Source organism: Cydia strobilella, chromosome 4, assembly GCF_947568885.1.
Source record: "Cydia strobilella chromosome 4, ilCydStro3.1, whole genome shotgun sequence".
NCBI lineage: Eukaryota > Metazoa > Arthropoda > Insecta > Lepidoptera > Tortricidae > Cydia > Cydia strobilella.
The window spans coordinates 16,627,178-16,644,449 of NC_086044.1; the positions used below are offsets into that span (position 1 = coordinate 16,627,178).

General features: G+C 37.2%; 2 protein-coding genes across 2 annotated transcripts in view; both read left to right on the plus strand.

The window, feature by feature from the left end:
• The window catches only part of LOC134740699 (uncharacterized), a 92,130-nt gene that overhangs the window by 27,129 nt on the left and 47,729 nt on the right, over nucleotides 1-17,272 (plus strand). The gene's annotated exons all lie outside the window — the stretch shown is intronic.
• LOC134740705 (repressor of RNA polymerase III transcription MAF1 homolog) lies at nucleotides 207-17,132 on the plus strand. The gene is made up of 5 exons (XM_063673275.1): nucleotides 207-911; nucleotides 2,386-2,506; nucleotides 4,792-5,069; nucleotides 6,761-8,225; nucleotides 15,602-17,132. Exons 1-4 carry the CDS (start codon nucleotides 706-708, stop codon nucleotides 6,822-6,824), a joined length of 669 nt encoding a protein of 222 aa, XP_063529345.1. The 5' UTR covers nucleotides 207-705; the 3' UTR covers nucleotides 6,825-8,225; nucleotides 15,602-17,132.

Below are 17,272 nucleotides of genomic sequence, written 5' to 3' on the forward strand. Positions count from 1 at the left end.
AAGCGAATGTCAAAACAAAATCGAATACCGGACGCCGGCCGGGCTGTACATTTGACAGCTCTCAGCCATATTTCCATTACGATTTAGTAAAGAAACGGTTAAATCTTGTTCTCAAACAGTAACCATAGAGAGTATTCGTTTCCAGTTTTTTTTTCTTTTCTAGTCTGTCTAGGTCTATGGTCAGTCTATACTTGTTTGATGGCTGGCAATTGGCTGCGCAATCAACAATTTCTATTTTCCTTCTTTGTTTGTAAATTTGTATAAAAATTGCTAAGTGTTGTTTCGTATTAATAACTTAAAATAACATTACCAGTGATATTTTAGGACGATGTCTTCTATGGATTTTGATCTCTAGCACAAAATAGTGTTTGTTCAGTTTTTGTAGGACAAGTGAAGTGGACGCAATCTTGGCCCAACTCATAACAAGCTAAAAATACTTTTGCTTCGTTATATAGCGATTTGTAAACTAAACTTTCTTTTCTTATTTGTGATGTACCCGCATTCCATCAGCGCTGAAGAAGAACAGAAGACGAATCTGATTCCGAGTGTGAAGCTTCTTCATTCCAAAAGAAAAGGAATATTCATACACCCGTCGGCTATGTACAGAAGTAGTGCACCCAGCTGCACGAATAATTTTACAGTTTCAATAGCAAGAAGTTTGTGTGGGTAAAGTCTTGCTGCGTAGTAAATAGAGAAACTGAAAAAATGAAACTCTTGGAGAGTGGTCGTCTGGAGGCCTTGAGTAGCGCCCTGTCAATTCTGAACGGTGATAGCGCTGTTCAAAGTCGCGTAGAGAGCTACAGTTGCAAGATGGCTGGAACTGAGAAAGCTTTCTACAAACGCTTCACTGCTGATGGAGAGACCTCCCGTGACCTGCAAGCCCTGTCTCCACCTGAAGGGGTCATGTATAGGTATCTCTTCTGGATTATTTTGTTTATGAAGGAAATGTTTCGGGTTTGACATGAATTGGTATTATAATACACTTAAAAGTAATAAAAACAGGTTGTGTTTTATTAAATTGTCAAGACAAAGCGACCTGAGGGCCTACCGCGGAACACGTTTGATGTGTTGCCTTCCTGTCACACTTGCATACGAATTTACAAGTGCGACAGAGTAGACCCTCTGTTTTCATTGCTCTTGAGAATATGTAAATGGGTGAATCAACTTTTTCTTGTCACTCGTTGCCATGGTTACATTCTCCTGGGTCACTCTTAAAACCCCGATTTTATGGTAATTAAAATAACCAAACATGCATTTTTGTGGTAGATATAAGGCCTTTCCACCGAGTTACCACTAATAAGCATGTTTGTGGATTGTTATACAACATTCCCTCTAACAAACTGTGCTAATATTATCCCCTGGCTGAAGGGACACAATAACAATAAGAAATAATTGATTCACCCAAATGTAAATAGCCTTTACATCTAATTAATATAACCATAAAAAAAAACTATTTGAATGCTTTCTCATATAATTATCTTGCACACTCAGTAGGTACTAAAATTTAACAGTGTAATAACTTAATTGTTATTAGTGGTTGTGTTGGCTTAATGAGCCTTATTTGAATGCTATCTGTTTGTATTCAAACAGAAGTTTCTTGAACCTGTTTTGAGTAAAATTATTTTGATTGTTGTCTATGATATTTTAGAATAGTCACAGAAGTAGAAAGTATGTTGAAGTTTCTCTAACATAGGTTTTTAAATAGTAATATGTATTGTAATTCTTAATAATTCTAATTTGCCATTTACCACAGATGCAGAGTGCACCATGCTAAGAACCTGCTTTTTAACTGTTACAGTAAATTATTAATAAAAGATTGCAAACAAAATATTAATTAATAATAAAATATAGCAAAAACATATACATTATTAATAAAATAACAGAAAATATAATAAGAATGATAAAAACATGTACTTTTTAAAAATATTTATCAGTACGGTTTTTACTCACTATTATTTTTAGTCGCTTTTGGCGACATGTTTCGGATTCTTTGGGAATCCATCCTCAGGCACGAGTGTCCGCGGCGGTTGTACGTCGTGCGGACACTCATGCCTGAGGATGGATTCCCAAAGAATCCGAAACATGTCGCCAAAAGCGACTAAAAATAATAGTGAGTAAAAACCGTACTGATAAATATTTCGAAATATGTCTCACAATAGTTTAAGTGCGACATGTACTTTTTATTTAAAATAGAGCAAAATGTTATCTACTTATCTCTGATTAGTGTCAGAGACTTCATTAATTTTTTTAGATGTAATAATAGTCCAAAATACACATATAATTAAAAAAAGTACAATAACAGTCTAGATTTATCTATTAGTTGGTGTGCTACACAGAGTATAAATGTGAGATAATTAAATTGAGTGTTGTTCTGTAATGTTGCAGTCGGAGCTTGTCTGGAGATGAGGATGGTGTGCTGTGCGACACCATCTCACGGAAGACACTCTTCTATTTAATTGCAACACTGAATTCTGCCTTTCCAGATTATGATTTTTCAATGGCAAAGGTAACTAGCAATTTTATACTTATAATATCTAAGGGTATAGTAAAATTTTCTAAGGTGATTTTTATGCAGAGCCGTCAGCTCCCATGTTTGACATGTGCTAAACTTGCTAAAGCAACAATGTCGTTTAAAAAGCAATTGTATTGTCTAACTGAGGAATTCTATGTAAGCAATGTATAGGAAAATGAAACAAATTAATAAAGTTTTCAGACCTGTATGGCATGTACACACTTTTTCTGTATCTTGAACGGTTTCCTTAAAAATTGAGAAAAACCGCGTTTCGGGCCCTTTGCGGTGTGGGGGGTGAAACAGAGGGGGGAGGGGTGGGGAGGGTTGATGAAAAATAACTTTGGTCTATAACGTACACATCTCAATATAACTAATTGAAAAAAGTCTTCCATTAATAATGCCGTAATTTTAGATAATTTTCCTGAATTAAGTCTTTGGTATATGTGTGTCTACCTGTGACCTCGTAGCGCCGAAACAGATGAGCCGATTTTAATGTTTTTTTTTTGTTTGATAGTTGGCTTCACTGCGGTGAATTTTAGGTATATTTCATTAAAATCCGTCTAGTCGTTTTGAAAATATAATGCACGTCGTCAAACGAGTATGGTTATTTTGTAATTTTAAGGTTATACAAGTACTTATAGCTTGAATACCGTCCAACTTGTACAAAAACACTTAAAGCCTTTTTTGATCCAAATTTAACGAGGATTAATTCTGTCCTTGACACTTTTTTGATATCTATTATACTTTTCGTGAGAATGTCAAAAAACCACCAACGGGGACACATTTCAAGGTGGGGTGGGGAGGGGGTGAAGGGGAGGGGAGAGTGGTGAATTTTAAAGAGTACACCTAGATGTATCATGCCACACAGGTTTGAAAACATTATTAATTTGTTTGTATGTAGGCCGAGCACATGATTGGCGCGACAGTATCTCGCCGCGAGATAGGCTACCTGTCTTTTACTAACTGTATGAATTAAAGGGGGACGGGTAGTCTATGTCGCGGCGAGATACTCTCGCGCCAATCATGTGCTAGCCCGGCTGAAAACATATAATAACTCAATTAGTCATAGTATTAATCGTAACAGCTCATTCGGAGATATAGCGGAAGCCGCTCGACCCCAATTTCAAAGGAATACCGCAAATCGATGTACAGGTTAGCCGTTTGGCACACGCATACTAGAGGTCGAAACAAAATTTTTGTTCCTAAAAAAATTTCGGGGGGGGGGAAGTGGTAAAACATTATTTTTTTTGTATGGAAAAAAAAACAAAACCTATCGAGTGTGGTATCATACGAAAGGGCTTTTTGAGGCAATTCTAAAAATATATCATATCATTACATTTCGGGCATTTTTTTAAAATTAAAACAAAAATAATTTTCGAAACATACCAAGTTTGGGCTCCTCCAGACACGATATGGCTGATTTTTTTTTTGTACAATATACCACAAATGATACGTGATATCCTCATGTCTAACCCCAAGAAAGCAATTTTGAAAATAATATCATTAACAATTTTTTTTTAATTTTTCAATTTTACATAGTGACACAGTTCTACTTCAATACCTATTTCACGAGACTTATGGAACTATACTGCAGATTCGGTACATAATAATCATAAAATGATACGTAATATCCATATATCCAACGGGAAATACCTCTTTAACCCTTTAACTGCGCCTTTTCATCAGTTGGTATAGTTTGTTTAGTTATTGACACAAAATATCAAGGTTGTATCCTCCAGCTACGATATACCTTACTGATTTTTTTTGTACAATATACCACAAATGATACGTAATATCTTGATATCGAACCCCAAGAAAGCAATTTTGAAAATAATATCATTAACAATTTTTTTTTAATTTTTCAATTTTACAAAGTGACACAGTTCTACTTCAATACCTATTTCACGAGACTTATGGAACTACCTATATACTGCAGATACGGTACATATTAATCATAAAATAATACGTAATATCCATATATCGAACGGGAAATACCTCTTTAACCCTTTAACTGCGCCTTTTCATCGGTTGGTATAGTTTGTTTTGTTTTTGACACAAAATATCAAGATTGTATCCTTCAGATACGATATATGTACCTTACTGATTTTTTTTTGTACAATATCCCGCATCCAGGTAATGTGAAGTATTGACACACTTTCTGTCCCAAATGCAATTTTCTCCTCAAGTCTCCATCAATATGTTGTATGCAAAAATGTAGACTTTTAGATAAATGTATTGTTTGAGTGAGTTGTAAATAAGAGAATGTTTATTATGATCAGAGCAGCGAGTTCAGTGCGGAGCCGTCGCTGAGCTGGGTGCAGGGTGCGGTGGACGGCGCGCTGTCGCCGGTGGGCGGCGCGCGCTGGCGCGGGCTCCGCGCGGCGCTGTGGGCCGCCGTCGACGAGGAGGTGGCGCTGCCCGAGTGCCGCATCTACAGCTACAGCCCCGATCTGGCCAGCGACCCCTTCGGCGAGCCTGGCTGCCTCTGGGTCTTCAACTACTTCTTCTACAACAAGAAGCTCAAACGGATTGTTTTTTTCACTTGCAGAGCTATGAGGTTTGTGAATTGTATGATAACATTAATACTATTGTTAACCTAGAGGGAGCAAAATTCATTAGTTGAACCTTGTTCCGCAATGTTGTGTTTGATTTATCGACCACACAACATGTCAAGTAGGTATGAGTAGGGAATCAGAGGGCCTACCGCAAATATCGTAATTTCGTTATCGGGCTTGATTTGACTTTCACAAAAAGTGTACACACTTTCACAAAGTTACTCGCGAAATTAGTCACCAAAAGTAGATAACCATTATGAATACAAACATATTTTTTTTATAAAACCGTCTCTATTGAAGCGACCTGAAAAACTATTTGGCATTTACTTTGAGATCTGTAGGATAAAATGCTAAAATCTCTCAACTTATGCAAGCCAGTAGGAGTGGAGTTCTATACATAGATGCCTCGCCATTGCTGGTTACTAGCTAGAAAACATAACATCCCATCAAAAACATAAATGTGAAATGAGAGCAAAGTTCAATATTAAGAATATGCGTTGTTGTTGATTTCGCCGGAAAAAGAATTGAGATCTATATGGGTGCCAAGTTCTAGTTTGCTTGGGATGTATTAAAGTTTAGGATTTGACTTGGCTAGTTGTTACGTACACGCTATAGTATATTTTGTCTATGTTACTTTTCTAAAATTTAGTTTGTTGATATAAAAACTAGCCAAGACAAATCCTGAACTTTAATTACATCCCAAGTCAACTAGAACTTGGCACCTTTTTCCGGCGAAATCAACAACGACGCATATTCTTAATAGTGAACTTGGCTCTCACACTGATTTAAACTTTCACGAATTTTACTCATTATTATTAACAACGACGGGACTTAATCGCGTAAAATAAGTTTTAAATTTACCTCCGACGTTTCGAGGACGGCGTTTCGGGAGTTAATAAACAAGACCAAGTGCGGGTAGTTCGAAAAACTCGCGCGCCTAGAAGATGTTGATGTCAACTTTAGCCAGTCTTCTCCGAGACCACGGGGACAACGACGTCCTCGAAACGTCGGAGGTAAATTTAAAACTTATTTTACGCGATTAAGTCCCGTCGTTGTAAATAATAACTTGGCTCTCATTTCACATTTATGTTTTTGATGGGATATCATTACTTTTTTATACAGAAGTTAGAAGTATTCATCATAGTTGAATTCAAAACTAAAATTTATTTTTGCTATTACAAAATCGATAGGCGCTTAGTGTGTAAATAAAAACTGTTTTTTGGAACATAATACAAATCGTAATAAAAAAATCACTTTCTTTATCTTAGTTTCGTAACCACACAATTGCCCAGCTGGATGCCAACTTGCTAGGTCATCTGGAAGTGGGTTAGGTTTTTGATGTTAGGCGAGTCAGTCAGTCGATAAGTCAGTGAGAAAAATCCCCATTTTTAGATGTATGTATCTTAATAATCGGTTGTCTCACGATAGTTTAATTTCGATAACCGGTTGTTATGTTCATGAAATTTGGGGTTTTTAGTTAGCCTTAAGGGTCTTAACAAATGAATGAATGTTTCATATGTTTATGTCTAATAGATTTTGAGTTATGTAGGGGTCAAAAGTGGCTCCAAATGGTTCGTGTAATATAACACACGGCCGCTGCGTCGCCAATTCCCTTCTTTTGAACTTGGCTTGACACGCTACCGCGTGTTTGTAGATCGTCAGCATTATTTATAAATACATTTTTCTTTCACAGCCCAGTTTGCGCGGTCGACTCTGGTGTTGATTTTGCTATGGACGAAGATGAGGAGTATACCTAACTAAATAATGGTTTTTAAAGTTGTTTACTGTTAATAAGTAAGATGTGCACCTCTTATATACTTTAAATATTAACAATATTGTTAACGTGACACTTAATTTTATCAATACATGGGCAACTATTTTTGCAATGGATGGTTCTACACTTAAAAACTAATTGATTATTTTACCCATAAGTTACATAACTCATAAGTTTGTTCAACATTTTGAAGTTGACTGAGGATTCAACGAAATACAGAAGTAATTTCGGTGTACTTTGGAGGTGGAATAATATAGTGATGGTATTTTGTAGAAAAGGTTGTAGCTTTATTTTCCGGAATCTTCTCTTTTCTCAAACTGTCAAAATTGTAACGTTTTTATTATAAATGTGATGTAAGATTTAGCATAGCTTTATAATGTTTTTATTTTAATTATACTTTATCATTATTTTAGCATATATTTAATCTGCAAATATTTCAGTTTGCCGGTCTTCATGCGAATGCAGTGGCCGCGATGCGAGCGGGACATCGTTATTGACATGCTTAGCGTTGTCTCGCCTGCACATCGAAGTGGCGGGCGGAAACCGCATCGGCGTGATAGCGCGTCACTGTTCATGTTCTTTGTAACCACTTTTTTTTAGTCAGCTATGAGCCTCGTGAGCCCTAAGATGGTATTTAGTGACCCCAGGGGACCACAGCGAATATTGATATACATTGACTGTGTTTCTATATATCGCTCGAATAGTGCAGGAGCGATAGAGGTGAAGATCAGCATTCTTCAAATAATCGCGGTGGCCGTCCAAACGCATATATTACTGACATGTCAAATTAGATAGTCCAAGGAATGCAAGGAAAACTCATAGGTGGAGAGCCGGCGATGCTAAATGTGATGTTACTCGAGCGTCCTAGAGACCTATTGGAATCGAAAGATAGATGATAAGAAGAAAAAAGGTTATATAAAGTTTTCTTTTCCAGCGAGAAGGAAAACGACTACAGATTTTTTTAAATTTCGGGGGGTTGGTAGATTAGAAATATTTAAGTAGATTGTGGAATTAGTCGTTTTGGTCCAAGTTAATGCTATAATTTTTCTGTAATTGAATATGGCACTTCTTTGTATGCATTTCCGTAATCTGACGACTACAAGTTCAACGCCCGATTTTCACATTGTAACCGTCAGATTAAGGAAATGCGTACAAATAATCGTCAGATTTAGTAATAGCATAATTATAGCATTAATTGGGACTAAAATGACCAAATCCACAATTTGCTTAACGATTTGTTGAACCCCCCACCAACCAACTGCTCAGCATAGACGGCTAAAAGTGGTAAAGGTAGACTCCACGGGGTAGCAAGATTCACTCATATCTTAATGTGACGCGCTCGCGATAGTTATCCCTCTTGGGCTCCCCGACCATCATAGTCATAGTCATAGTCATAGTCATTTATTTTATAAAGCCAATTTACAAGTCAGTTGCTAAATAACATCAAATTACTATACAGTAAAGTTCATCGATTAAGTTACATCATATTAAAATAACAGTAAAATAACTTACATTAAAAATTACAATAATTCATTAAGTATATAAATAGTAAAGTCACAAATTCATTGAAATTATTATAACATCTATAATAGCAATATAAAAATAATAAAATTCAGCATTTAGCTGCCCTTATACATTAAAAATTCATTGTAATTATAGAACGAGCGCTCAATAAGCCAGTGTTTTAGACGGCGTTTAAAGCTATGCAGACTTGTAGCCTCAGTGACAATGCTTGGCAACTTGTTGTAGACCGTTGGGCCCATCACGTGAGTTAGCTTGGACGACTTCGCAAGTTTGTGGCTAATACCCACGAGCTTGTGTGCGTTTCGCGTATTGTACTCGTGTACCATTGCGTTCATTTTATAGGACGTAAGGTGTTCACGCACGTACACAGCCACTTGCATAATTACTACTGCGGGTAATGTGAGAATGCCTAGTTTTTTGAACAGTAGCTTCGCCGGAGCATCTAGCGGCTCCCGTGAGATGATGCGTATAGCACGTTTCTGGAGGCGAAAAACTCTCTCCCACTCGGCGCAGCGCCCCCAGAGCTCCGCCCCGTACTGTATTAGAGAGTGGACTGTAGCAAAATAGCATGTACGGGCTACCTCCGGAGTCACAGACTTGACGACTTGACTTAGGGCGAAACACGCGCTGCCTACTTTGCCGCACAGTTTGTCAACATGACGATCCCACTTCAAGCCCGAGTCTATTTCAAAGCCCAGGAAAGCTGTGCTAGTAGTTTGATCGAGTAGCGTTTCTTCAATTCTTATTGCCAGCGGCGCTGCCTGACGACCTGATAAATCAAATTGCATGAAATGCGTCTTCCGTAGGTTAAGAGCCAAGCCATTGGTTCTAAACCAATGGGCAAGCTGCGCCGCTGCTTCGTTCAACGCCTTCTCGACGCCATCGACATTTGGAGCAGTAACAATTGCAGCAACGTCGTCAGCATACATTAATACCTCGCCGGCTTTTATAGCGTCTGGCAGGTCATTTAAGAGCAGCGAAAAAAGCAAATTTGAAACTGACGATCCTTGCGCAACCCCCATCTGTGCGCCCAATGGATCCGACCTCACTTTCCCACCATCACTTACCACAACTTGTGTCCTATTCTGGAGTAGGCTCGTGAACAAGGACAACGATTTGTCGTGAATGCCGTAGTGGCGCAGCTTGCCTGTAAGCACTGCATGGTCGGCCACATCGAATGCCTTCGAGAGGTCGCAGCACAAGACGGCGACTTGCTGCTGACTCTCTCTGGCAGCTACTATGCGCCGTACCAGTTCACGGGACAGAGATGTAGTGGATCGGCCCTCACGGTACGCATACTGTCTCTCAGATAGACTATTAGTCTCTTTTAGGAACTGAGAGAGACGGGAACTTAGGCCATGCTCGAATATTTTAGCTATCGCCGGGATGATTGATACCGGTCTATAGCCATCCATATCCCCTCTGCTACCCTTCCTTTTGAAGATAGGAGCGACCTTACTTATTTTGAGCGGATCTGGGAAGTGCCTTCTTTTATGCAGCGATTAAAGAGTTCTGCCATCGCAAAAGCTAATGGGAATGGCGCCAGCCTTAGCAGCTTCATGCTTACTCCATAAACGTCCTTTGAAGCCTTAGGTGGAATGCATGAAGAAACTAGCCGGTGTACCTCATCCGCTGTAAAAGGACGGAGGGTAAACAAGTAGTTCGCGGCGGCGGCGGGCCGTGCATCGCGCAGCTGGCGCAGGGCGCAGGCAACATCAGCGCGCGGCGCCCCGCACGCCTCCGCCGCACCCAGAAACCTACAATTCATAGCATCTAATGCATGTTTTTTACAACTAAACTTTGTCCCATCATTTTTTAGAACAACGTCTGTCACATCTAAAATAGGGCTGTTATGTTTTCCCCGTTCCTTATTTATTACATTCCACATGGCTTTAGATGTATTAGTGCTAGATTGAATTATATTATTGTAGTGACTAGATTTATTATTTTTAATTAAATTGTCATAACGAATTTTCATGTCATGTATAATTTTATTTATTGAGTCATAATTTGGGTGTGTATTACTAAATTCTATCATGTCGAATAATAAAGACTTATATAATTTCACATCTGTACTAATCCAAGACGAGTTACGCCTGTCACTTATCGTTCTCATGCGCAAAGGAAAACAGATCTCGAACTGATTAACTATAATATTAAGAGCCAACAGGAGTGGTCATTTCTCCATACAAACGTACTCGACTGTTTCCTCCCTGGTTTTTGAAGCTAGAGGAATGATTTTTTCAACACAGATTAATATTGTCAATATCTGTGTCGGTGTGTTTTGCTTTTTTTGATATTTTTGTTTTTTAAGGCGCTAGAGCCCTTCAAACATGGCCAAAAATGGCCTCACTGACTATGCCGCAATGAGAGGCGTGGTATTCAAAACTGGTATCAATTAGCCAAAAAATCAAAACAGTCCGACACAGACAATTTCATAATTATTTAGATTTCCAAATTTGGTTACGATTGCTTAAGTTTTGGAGGAGGAAACAGTCGAGTACGAAACCTCGATTTTTGAGATTTTTACGCAGGATTTTTCGCCTAAGCTGCAGTTGTCCTTATCGCACTAATTTTAGGGGCGGGGTCAAGTTTCTAAATACGTACACGGACAGAAAAGTGATGGGCAATAGTCGACATTGAAAGTCGATAATCTAGTGATGTGATAAGTTATCGATAAACCATAACAAAGTCGCGATTTGCCTCTTAGTAGGCGAAGTAAGTAAAGTGAGTATGCACTTTGGCCTCAGGGGATATCGTTTAACACTATTTATTATTCCTTGGTTCATACAAAGCTGAGCTGACGCACTAGCTACGAGATTAAGTCCTGGCTACCCCCCAAAAAGGGAGGGGAAAAGTCGGCTTCTGCGGTCCAGTTTGCCTCTATTTCTACCTATCTCTTGATATGAGATCAAATTTGGTATAAATTTTGTGTAAATTAGGGACGAATAATTTATTTTAGAAATAATAGTTTCACATTTTCATACACAAATCTGAATATACGAACGAAAAATTAAAACTATATATAATTTTTGGTCACAGATTTGCTCTTTAGAAGCAAATTGTGGTGATTTGCACTAAAAATTAATTACACAATTTAGTTTATTCATTCTTTATTTAGAAAAGTATCAGTTCTAAGTACGTATTATTATATTGCTTTATATTTTACAATTTTCACTATTATTCAAAAATTTATTTTAAACAAAGTATTAATTTTATTAAAACTTTTGTGACGTGATCTCATGAAAGGGGCTCCACGAGGTGAAATACTTTTACGCCAATTATTTTCTTTTTTTTTTTTAATTTACAACAAAGACGAAAGTTCGAAAAAAATGTGGTTACTTAATAATTGCCTAACTTGTTGAAAAAATTACTTTACATAATATCAATTTATAACCGTAGTATATTCCATGATATGTTTTAAATACACCATATTAGTTCCTAATTTTTAAAAGAATATTTAATACCTTTAAAATAATATCTGTCTGTCTGTCTGTCAATCTGCCTGTCCGTCTGTCACCAGGCCGTATCTCGTGAACCGTGATAGCTAAAAAGTTGCAATATTTACGGATGATGTATTTCTGTTGCCGCTATAACAACAAATACTAAAAACAGAATAAAATATTTTTTTAAGTGGGGCTCCCAAACAACAAACGGGATTTTTTGCCGTTTTTGCGTAATGGTACGGAACCGACTCGCACTTGGCCGTTTTTTGTTAATAGCTTTGAACTTTTTTTATGTGGGAATAAACGCTTCGAATACATTTTTCTAGACATCATTCTGAATCCAATGAGGTATCATACGTATTTTTAGGAGTTAGTATCTCTATTAGTGGCAGCCGTACAAGCCCAATTTCAAAGAAAAACCGCAAATCGATGTACAGGTTAGCCGTTTGGCACACGCATACTAAGAGGTCAAAACAAAATTTTTGACCCGCAGTTTCTAAAAAAAATCCCTTAGGAGGGGTATGCTGAAACATTTTTTTTGTATGAAAAAAAAACCATATTTTTTTTCAAAAAACATATCGTGTGTCGTATCATACGAAAGGGCTTTTTGAGGCGATTCTAAAATTATACCACATCATTACATTTTAGCCATTTTTTTGTAAATTAAAACAAATATAATTTTCAAAACACACCAAGTTTGGGGTCAAGTTAAAGGGTTAAGTAGAACTGTGTCACTTTGTATTAAAAAAAAACTAAATAAATTTTTTATTGCTTTTTTGGGGTTACATATGAGGATATCACGTATCATTTGTACAAAACAAAATCAGCCATATCGTATCTGGAGGAGCCCAAACTTGGTATGTTTTGAAAATTCTTTTTCTTTCAATTTAAGAAAAAACCGGCCAAGTGCGAATCGGAATCGGGCGCCGAGGGTTCCGTACATTACACAATTTAAACAATGTATTTTTATGTGAAACGTGAGTGAAAGGTAAATTGCGGTTTACGATTTATAACGTATTAAAAAAAACTACTAGATCTCGTTCAAACCAGTTCTCGGTAAAAGTTGGCAAGGTAATGTACATCATATATTTTTTCAGTTTTATCATTCTCTTATTTTAGAAGTTAGAGGGGGGGTTACACATTTTACCACTTTGGAAGTGTCTCTCGGTCTCGCGCAAACTATTCAGTTTAGAAAAAAAATATATGAGAAACCTCAATATCATTTTTGAAGACCTATCCATAGATACCACACACGTATGGGTTTGATGAAAAAAAAAGTTTTTGGGTTTCAGTTCTAAGTATGGGGAACCCCTAAAATTTTTTTTTTTCTATTTTTGAGTGAAAATCTTAATGCGGTTCACAGAATACATCTACTTACCAAGTTTCAACAGTTCTTATAGTTTCGGAAAGAAGTGGCTGTGACATACGGACGGACGACAGACAGACAGACATGACGAATCCATAAGGGTTCCGTTTTTTGCCATTTGGCTACGGAACCCTAAAAATGGCTAAAATGCAATGATGTGGTATATTTTCAGAATCGCTTCAAAAAGCCCTTTCGTATGATAGATGAGAAGTATACGATAGGTTTAAAAAAAAAGTTTTTTTATATACAAAAAAAGGTTTCAGCACTCCCCCTCGTAAGGGATTTTTTTTTAGGAACTGCGGGTCAAAATTTTTGTTTTGACTAGTATATACGTGTACCAAACGGCTAACCTGTACATCGATTTGCGGTTTTTTTATGCGAACAGCTTACACTATTTTTTTCACCACCTTGAACCTTTTGTAGACTAGACTATTGTCCCAGAATATTGGGCGACGACCGGTCGTCTGGCCTAGGAGGTAGTGACCGTGCCTGTGAAGCCGATGGTCCTAGGTTCGATGATATGATATGATGAGCACAGATATTTGTTCCTGAGTCATGGGTGTTTTCTATTTGTATTTAAGTATTTATATATTATGTATATCGTTGTCTGAGTACCCATAACACAAGCCTCCTTGGGCTTACCGTGGGACTTAGTCAATCTGTGTAAGAATGTCCTATAATATTGATTTAATATTTATTATTATTTATTTATTTATTGGGTTTCATATTTATTCCGATCAGAATTAGGAGCTCTTCAATTTATACCTATTTTTATCAAAATCTGACACATAAATAAAAAAACGGACCATCAATAAAACTGTATAATTACATCAAAGTAAGAAATATCACATGTCACATGTTTCTTTATTATGATAATTTTATCTAACCTGAGGCTTTCTTTTTTTCTATTCAACGGAGCCGGAGAGCGGCAAATTTGTTTTTCAAGACGCTTGCTCGAAAAGATCTTATTTCATGCAGGTGTACTGAAGGGAAAAGGCCTATATTGTTCCCGCGGGAGTTATAGCTTTCTTTTTTAATTAGGTATGTCACTAATTCATACGAACCAAGTAAGTTATAAGTAAAATACTTTGTTTAAAATCAAGGTATAAGGGAGTTTTACTTTTAAAATACTCATGACTATAATTTAATAATTTTGTTTATCATATTTAAAAATATTTAATTGGATTAATTTAACAGCCGTTATCTTGTATGTTTTTATACAACAATGTTTTCTTGTATGTCCATGTTATGTTATGTTTTTTTACTATTCTGTAACTCGAAATGTTAATTAGATTGCAGGTTGGAGAAGGATATTGAATTTAGTTACTAAAAACGCGAGCGGCGTGAGGCCGGCGAGGAGCGCAAATAACGTGCGCGTCGGTGTGCGTGCACCACACACACTGGGATAGTCCCTCGGTACGCGGTACCGCCCCCGTCAGCGCGACGACGATATTCTCTTTCAAATCTCAAAATTGAGTTTGGTCTCGGCTCCTGTTGGCTCTTAATTATAGAAGTCGCAAGTTCAATAGCGTTCGTGTTTTTGGCGAGTATGTAGTTCCAATCAACACTATGTATAGCCTCCGTAAAATTTGCCTGATTAATCTCAGAGAAAGACCTAGTGCATATTTTGAAGTTATTTATGTTAGATCTATTACGTAATAATCTTAATTCCCCTTTGATGGCGAGGTGGTCACTTAGATTCGTAGTAACTGGCTTCACGGTGACTGAACCCAGCGGCAAGTTTGAGTACAAGTGGTCCAAGCAAGTCGCTGTTGTAGCGGTAATTCGCGTAGGGAAATCCACTAAATTATCCAAACCCTGAGAACATAATATATCGGACCATTTTTTTATCTCGGCATTGCTATCACCTAAGCAGTTTACGTTAAAATCGCCCAAGATCACACACTGTAGTTCTAATTCATTAATCTTATTGAGCACCCGTTCAAAAACATCAAGAAAGTCGTTTATACAAATTAAGTTTGTTCTATATATGCATACTATAGATATACCAAAATCTACAAGATCAATAGCCGAGATTTCACAGTATCTTTCTATAGATAATTTCACTATATCTAAGTTTTCAATGCATTTCATGTAATCGCGCACGTATATACACGAACCACCGTGCAATGTATTATTTCTACAATAACACGAAACAAGCTTAAAGCCGTCTAACTGTACACTATTCAAATTCGCTTGTTGTAGCCAATGCTCGGTGATTCCCAAGATGTCACACTTAAGTTCTCCCTGTAGAAGCACTTCGAGACGCAATTTTTTATTCGCCAGTGCGGCAATATTTTGATGGCATACTGTGACCGCCTCACACTCGCTCGCATTCGTTGTAGATGCAGTTCGCTCCCCGTTGTGTTTACGACTGCTCGGTGCCGAGGTCGGGTGTGCTCATTGTCATTGATCATTGTCGAGTTTTGTAAAGTATTAGGAATGGTTCCTTCGATTTCAGATTTAATAATAATGGCATTATACTTTCAGGTTCAATTATACAAACAAATACTACACGCGATTACATAAAGAATATTGACCAGGTTCGATTCCCGGTTATGTATGAGAGTTAAAAAAAAGTTTGAATGTCATTATTATTAATTAAATCTAAAATCCACGCCATGGTTCCTAAGAACAGATTTCGCTATCTCTCATAGTTTCTGACTTCTCCATACTGACCCATTTGGATTGATCGCCCTGTATAGTCTATATACAGTGGTGGATTTGCAGTCTTTGCCGCCCTATGCCCCAGGCTCTGTAGCAACTACTAGCCGCCCCTTTCTCAGCACGCATCATATAGACTGCCACCCCTAATGTCTTGCCGCCCTAGGCCCGGGCCTACTGGCTACAGTAAGCACTGGGCCTTAGGGCAAATCCGCCACTGACTATATAGGTATACATTAGGTAATTTTCCTCCGGGATCTTGCACCACCGTACTTTAATTTTCGTACTCTTCAAGCAATTCCTGACTTCCCGGCCGTTGCTAATATTCCTCTAAACTCTAAAGCATTGGATTTGATTGCCGCATTTAATAGAGTGGCATTTCTTTTTCTTCTTTTTTAATTACATTGCTTAAACCTATTTTGGTTTTCATGTTAGTCACTCTTAATTCAGATTTACAGAAAATTAATGAATTTTAGGAGTAATCAAATTTATTTATAGTTACAGATATTTCTGGTATAGGGTGTAGATTGTAGGTTTAGGTGTGACATGTTATAAAATATAAATAAAAAAACCGAGTTAAGATCTCAACGTTTCGTACCAAAATGTATATTTAATGTGAAAGTTCGAAACGAATAGATATAACTACTACATACTTGGAAGTAGTACTTACTGTCGTGTCGTTATAGTTAAGTTAAAAATCTCCAAATAATTAGCGACAACCAAGAATGGTGTTTTTTTTTTTTGAGATTTTATGCTTGACTGTACTTTGGTGTTAAAAAACTTACTTCGGCTTTGGGATGTGCGTGGTGCTTTAATTAGAATCGATCTAATTTCTACATGTACAATAAATGTGTCCTTATTTGTACTTTAACAACCTAAGTTTCACGTCTTAAATCAGTAGATTGCTGCCAAGTACAAGGCTTGTACGAGTACTACAAGCTCGTCAAGAATAAAGCATATTTATAATGGCTTTTGCCTCAAAATTACTCAAGAACATGTTCATGTTTCTGTTAACCCTTTATAAGGCATAACGGTTCAGCAAAATTGAACCCTATCGCTTTAAAATAAAGTTCAAAATCAGGTGGGAAATATATTCCCTCTGCCTTACAAAGGGTTAAGTGTTTTGTTTTTGTATGCGAGCGAGACTTGGCTTATGAACTTGAAGTATTAGCGTAATGTGGAAAGCGGAAAACCATATTTTAAGTCACTTAGAGATCCGCCTATATTTTAGGGCGTCACTTTCAATATTGTTAGCGACATAATTACACTGAATTATACATTTTTTTCCGAAGATGTTTATAATTTATTCCCAACTATTGCGAACTAACCCATCATTTATTTCATTCTAAACTAAAGTATTAAAATTACCCTCCTCCTAATCCTCCCAAGTCCAAACATTACCTACTCCAAAAGTTTTCAACTGTACTTGAT